We start from the raw sequence: 6,536 nt of genomic DNA on the forward strand, positions 1-6,536 counted from the left end.
CATCCACTCTTCCCCATAAACCTACCTCATAAACTCCACCTACCTTCAAAATTCAAAATCAATTTCCCACCCAAATCCACCCTAAATGGCCGAACTTACCCCCCTCCCTTCCCTATATATAACCCTCCATTCTTCCTCATTTTCACACAACACAACCCTCTTTTCTCTTCTTGGCCGAAACACACCTCTCCCCTCCTCTCCATATTTTCTTCTTCTTCTTCATCTATTCTTTCTTCTCTTGCTCGAGGGCGAGCAAAATTCTAAGTTTGGTGTGGTAAAAGCATAAGCTTTTTGTTTTTCCATTACCATTGATGGCACCCAAGACCAGAGAATCCTCTAGAAAAGGGAAGGGGAAGACAAAAGCTTCCACCTCCGAGTCATGGGAGATGGAAAGGTTCATCTCCAAAGCTCATCAAGACCACTTCTATGATGTTGTGGCCAAGAAGAAGATGATCCCCGAGGTCCCTTTCAAACTCAAGAAAAATGAGTATCCGAAGATCCGACATGAAATCCAAAGAAGAGGTTGGGAAGTTCTAACAAACCCCATCCAACAAGTCGGCATCCTAATGGTTCAAGAGTTCTATGCCAATGCATGGATCACTAGGAACCATGATCAAAGTAAGAACCCGAATCCAAAGAATTATGTTACAATGGTTCGGGAGAAATACTTAGATTTTAGTCCGGAGAATGTGAGGTTGGCGTTTAACTTGCCTATGATGCAAGGAGATGAGTGCCCCTACACTAGAAGGGTCAACTTTAATAAAGGTTGGACCAAGTCCTCATGGACATATGTGTGGAAGGAGCTCAATAGAAGATTGACTCCAAAGGCAAGCCGGTTCAACTAAGAAGATTGGACCTCAAGCCTGTGGCTAGAGGATGGTTGGAGTTCATCCAATGCTCCATCATCCCCACTAGCAACCGATCTGAAGTTACTATGGATCGGGCCATCATGATCCATAGCATCATGATTGGAGAAGAAGTAGAGGTACATGAAGTCATGTCCCTTGAACTCTACAAAATAGCCAAAAAGCCCTCTGCTGGGGCAAGGCTAGCTTTTTCTCATCTTATTTGCCATCTATGTTACTCAGCTGGAGCTTTCATAGAAGGAGACATTCACATTGAGGAAGAGAAGCCCATCACTAAGAAAAAGATAGAGCAAGCAAGAAAGCCCATTCATGGAGCTCAAGAGGCGCAGGAAGCTCATCACCATGAGATCCCAGAGATGCCTCAAATGCATTTTCCTCCACAAAACTATTGGGAGCAAATCAACACCTCCCTAGGAGAATTAAGTTCCAACATGGGACAACGCGATTGCTGGGCGTAGTGACAGACGCAAAAGGAGGGTGAATCCTATTCCAGTATGATCGAGAACCTTAGATGATTAGCCGTGCTGTGACAGAGTATTTGGACCATTTTCACAAGAGGATGGGATGTAGCCATTGACAACGGTGATGCCCTTACATAAAGCCAGCCATAGAAAGGAGTAGGATTGATTGGATGAAGGCAGCAAGAAAGCAGAGGTTCAGAGAAACGAAAGCATCTCTATGCGCTTATCTGAATTTCTCACCAATGATTTACATAAGTATTTCTATCCTTCTTTTATTATTTATTTTTGAAAACTCCATAACTATTTTATATCCGCTTGACTGAGATTTACAAGGTGACCATAGCTTGCTTCAAGCCGACAATCTCCGTGGGATCGACCCTTACTCACGTAAGGTTTATTACTTGGACGACCCAGTGCACTTGCTGGTTAGTTGTATCGAAGTTGTGACAAATTATGAATTGAGATTAGAGCACCAAGTTTTTGGAGCCATTACCAGAGATCACAATTTCGTGCACCACCGCACAATTTTGGTCAGCCTATGTTGTAATCTGCCAATACAGTGGCTAGCAATTGCCTGTTTGTTACGATCCTTCATTAACCCCTTGCTAATTACTATGCGTACTGATGGTGTATTTTATTTTATTTTTGTAATTTTTTTGTTAAAGAATAGTCTGTTTGATCAATTATCATGTGGAGTACACAGACGACGCAATTAATGTGTATCTTAGCTATAACTTAGTCCAAATATTTCTTTCTTCTTGACTGGGATATGATCTGTACCTTGCACTATTGAAGTGACGTTCGAATGGACAGAAGACTGTTTGGTCAATCAACCTTTTACACCATCAGAAGGTTTTTTTCTGGGGCTGGGTACTGAGACCGCGACAATGAATTTATGCAAAACTGGTAACTTGGATAGGCAATAGGGAGTGACCGAAAAGAGTCATGTAAAAAATGGGTACGGGATAAATTTTGTATGAGCAATGATGATAATTGACGATGTTGTATAAAATCTGTACAAAGGTTGATTAATGATAATGCGGATATGCTCAAATTGAACCACGGGATTGTATTCGCATAATATAACCGGGTGAGAGATTCAATACCTGTCCTTTAATGAACAAAATTTGCTTTAATATTTTAAGGAGTTTTTATTATGTAATCGCACTAAATGTATGTTTTATTATGTAACATGAGAGAGAACTAATTTGAATTTTGTTTCGATCAATGGCTTCGTATTCTTTGTTCGTCCAACCAATCTATTTTGAAAGACGTATTTCCTATAATATCATATAATATTAGGATATAAAAAAAACGAAACTAATTTTGGCTCCGTCGTAACATAAATCCCTAATTGTGTTTCAACAGGTTAAGAACAGAAAGATTAAAGTATGTATAATTATATTATCAGGGTTTAAGTTCCACTATAGAAGATCAAATGGGCGACAGCACAAACAAAGGAAATAAAAGGATCATACAGGCCTCGATGGAAAACATGACATTGAGATATCTTACATGTGCAGCAGGTCAAATAACTCCGGCCCCGTCTTCATTCTGCTCGGCTGGATGACGACCCCGATGGAGCAAAAACTTATGTTTTTCCTCCAAAACGTTGATCATGCGTTCCAGGTCACGCCACGGTAGAGCCTCCACCTGTTCCCGTTCACGGTGCTTGGCAACTTCTGCTTTTAATTCCTTTTCTATGACATCCAACTGGTGAAGGAGCACATCATTTTTTCGCTGCTCTATTTTCAAATCCCTTTTCAGCCATTGCCTTTCCTATACCTCTTCCTCTAGTTCATCCTTCTTTGCCTCGAAAACGAACTTGGCGGCCATCATCTCCACCTTCGCCTGCCTCAATTCTGCGCCGATTGTTACGAGTGCAGCCTTCAACATCTCCTCCCTCTTGACCAGTGCGGCCTCAACGAGGTCATAATCTGCGGACTTTTCATCTACGTGGTTGATGTCGATAAGTGCGTCGATCGAGAGATCCACTAGGTCGTCTAGACTAATGGCGTGATCAGTGACGGGTTCCTCCGACATTTTTTTGGGATAAGAAGACGACATATGGCAGTAGGGGTGCACAGACCCGGCCCGGCCCGAAGGTCCGGCCCGGTCCCGAACACTTTTGGGGCTAATTTGGTGTCATTTCATCGGGTTTAGGGCCGGGTAAGGGTCTCAAAAATAGACCCGGTCATTATTTCGGGTCAGGTCCGGGCCATAGCTCGGGTCACCCGAAGTCGGCCCAGTGGCCCGGTCATCATACACAATTAATATTTTGTATTATTAGGGATGGATCATGACTATTCTTATGTGGAATTTAAGTATTGTAAATCTTAATATTTTGTATTATTAGTCATTATAAGACTATAAGTTAATGTTTTATGTTTAGAATGCATAATATTGTGTTATTTGTATGGATTTAAATATTTGGTATTATTAGACAATATTAGTATTGATTGTGGTTATACTTTAGTATTGATTGTGGTTATGCTTTAATTTTGAAGAAGAGTTGGTTCTTGTTATATTTTTCTAAGTGAATTTTACCATGTTAAATAATGGTTGGAGTCTTGGAAATTTGGATATTTTTACATGCTAGCTTACAAGAAGGTATCAACGTAATGTAATGTTAACGGCCCGGTTTTCACCCGGTATAATTGTGGCCCGAAAGTGTATTAGTTTCATCGGGTCTAGGGCCGGGTTCGGGTCTAATAAATGGACCCGGTGTATATTTTGGGTCGGGTCTGGGTCACATCAAACCCGGCTTCACCCGACCCATGTGCACCCCTATATGGCAGTAATAACGGAGAAGGGTAGACACAGGGTTGAGAAAAGGAGTTACGGCATGGAATAAGGGAAGAAGGGTTGGTACTTAGTAGGATTAGGGTTTGTCAATAACGGGCACGTATATTTATATTTATATATTATGTTATGATGTAGGTAGAAAGTTGCTTGGTATCTTTTTTTTCGTAACTAATGTGTCCATGTGTCAATAATTGGGCTTTATTTTCAGAAAAATAAAACATTAAATTAAACTACTTCGATGGATATTAAAAAAAAAAGAAAGAAGAGATAACATTTATTCAGCGAGTAATTAAGGTAAGCAACTAAAGTTGACGTAAATATAACACAAATTTCGAACAGTGAACATTAAATTCTTGCGTTGTAAAACGAGTATTTCGTTCCTCCCCAACTTATTAATTATCTTATCTTTTCCATAACAATCGGTAAAGAAACATACGACGCACTGAACCTTTTTTTAAAAAAAAGAAAAAGATATAATAATAGCACAAAACATTTCTTTAGTGGTCATGTGTCGTCTTGGTATTTTCCATAATCCCTGGCCCAAGTTGCTTACAAAATGGCTAGAGGTGCCATGAAGATCTTAGTTAGTTTGACTTGGTTAAGCTTGATGGTGTAAATTGGTTTAGGGGTTTTTCCTCGCCTGGATGCTCAGATGTGGAAAAGTATAGGTGTATTGTCACGCGGAGCCCACGTTCAGGAGTAAGCATGTACTTCAAGCCGAAGTAGGTTCAGAAGCAGGTGTGCAGGGATACCAGAGTCAGGGGTAGGGGTGTACTGCACCCCACTTAGATAGAAAGAAAAAAGGTTTGTTCTGTCAATCAACATTTTACATTGAATCCAAATAAATGCAAATAAAAAATTTATCATTTAATTCGAATGTCAACATTCACGGTTTTTAAATCGGCTTAAGATTCTCTAATCTATACAGTTACAACATGTATTTAATTGTTTTATCTGATGCTTCTCAATATTAACCATTATCGATGAGCTTCATTAAAATTGCAAACAACAAAAACGTCTTTCACGTTTCCCATTTCCCATTTCTAAATATCGAGGCAAACTGGAAAATGAAAAGGAGACTGCCCACCGCCATTTGGCAACCCAAGAAAGACACTTCTTCTTGTACGTATATATAAATATGGGTATAAGTACATATATTAAATGTATTAATTATTCGGTATTATCCATAACGTTGGGCAATGAAATGACTGACACGCTGAGCCGTAATAATTAATTTATGTCAGTATATAACATAATATATTATATACATATATTTATAAATAAATTAACTTTTATAGGATAGAAAATTAGTGTTACAGTTGAGTATATAAACGTTTTGAAAACTGGTATTATCGCGATAAGTTAATAATTACCGATAATCCCTCAACAACCACCCTCCTGCCTCTGCCGAGCCCTTGCAAATGGCTGGATCTTCGAAGACAAACAGAAAGGAAGGAAACGTGCCCGTCGAGCATGAATGTCCGCTGAATCTTCTTCCTCGCGATATATGGGTGAGGATTGCCACTAAGGTTGCATCGAATTCGATTCATGATCTGTTCAACATGCAGGCGAGTTGCAAAGTTTTCTGGATGCAGCAAGTTCCAAAGTTGTGTACCAACATGTGATGATGCATGTTATACCGTTAGTGTCCTTTTTATTTTACCTTGACTGGCCGGAGAGGAGGTTTATCGATCGCTGCGTTGAAGCAGGAAATGCAGATGCTATACTCCGACAGGGGTTGAAGGAGTATTTCTGGATTGCCCACCGTGGCATTGGGATGGAACTACTTTCTAGGGCCTGGACGAAGGGCAACGTCGAAGTAGGTTACCTGTCTGCCATGTTGCTACTGTGTGATCACGAGAACGAAGAAGAAATGCAAAGTGGTGTTAAAATGTTAGAGTCTGTCCGTACTTCCGGAGACGTCGAAAGCTGCAGGGAGTTTTTCGCGGACATTTTCTGGGAGCGATGGGTTGACGAGAGACCATCGGATCCGGGAGATGCCGTGGTTTGTCGGTCCACCACTTGCACTACCCACGGCACCATGGCTTGTGTGAATGATGTGTCCCGTGTCTCGTGTGTGCACTGCCTGGCGGATTACGAGGTCAGGGTTTTCCTGGAGATGTTTAGATTTTAGTGAACGTGGTTGTTTATCAACGCTTGTCAATCTGCCCCTGGCTGAACTGTTGTGGGGTTAGCATTATGCAATCTACCAAAGCAGTAGCTAGCAACTGGCGATTTGTTTAGAATGTATTTCTTGGTTGAAAAAATGGCATTTTGATCCAATTAATTAACATAATTAACTCGTATTGTTGTTCACGCATTACTAAATAGCTTTATCCAGAAATAAAAAAACTGTAATGCTGCAAAAATTAGACATAATTAAGAAAACCGAGTTTTATGTAGG

At 40.4% G+C, this 6,536-nt stretch overlaps 1 protein-coding gene across 1 annotated transcript; it reads left to right on the top strand.

The window, feature by feature from the left end:
- Positions 5,554 to 6,266, top strand: LOC107610936. Its single transcript, XM_016312912.1, has 2 exons — positions 5,554 to 5,611; positions 5,701 to 6,266. The coding sequence occupies exons 1-2, from the start codon at positions 5,554 to 5,556 to the stop codon at positions 6,264 to 6,266; spliced, it is 624 nt and encodes a 207-aa protein (XP_016168398.1).

The sequence above is a fragment of the Arachis ipaensis genome, chromosome B08 (assembly GCF_000816755.2).
Source record: "Arachis ipaensis cultivar K30076 chromosome B08, Araip1.1, whole genome shotgun sequence".
Taxonomy (NCBI): Eukaryota; Viridiplantae; Streptophyta; class Magnoliopsida; order Fabales; family Fabaceae; genus Arachis; species Arachis ipaensis.

Bases quoted from the DNA above. Each gene is read 5' to 3' on its own strand.
- LOC107610936 (XM_016312912.1), top strand. From the start codon at position 5,554: ATGGCTGGATCTTCGAAGACAAACAGAAAGGAAGGAAACGTGCCCGTC. The intron at 5,612-5,700 runs GTCCGCTGAATC...TTCAACATGCAG, and splicing joins CGTGCCCGTCGAGCATGAAT to GCGAGTTGCAAAGTTTTCTG.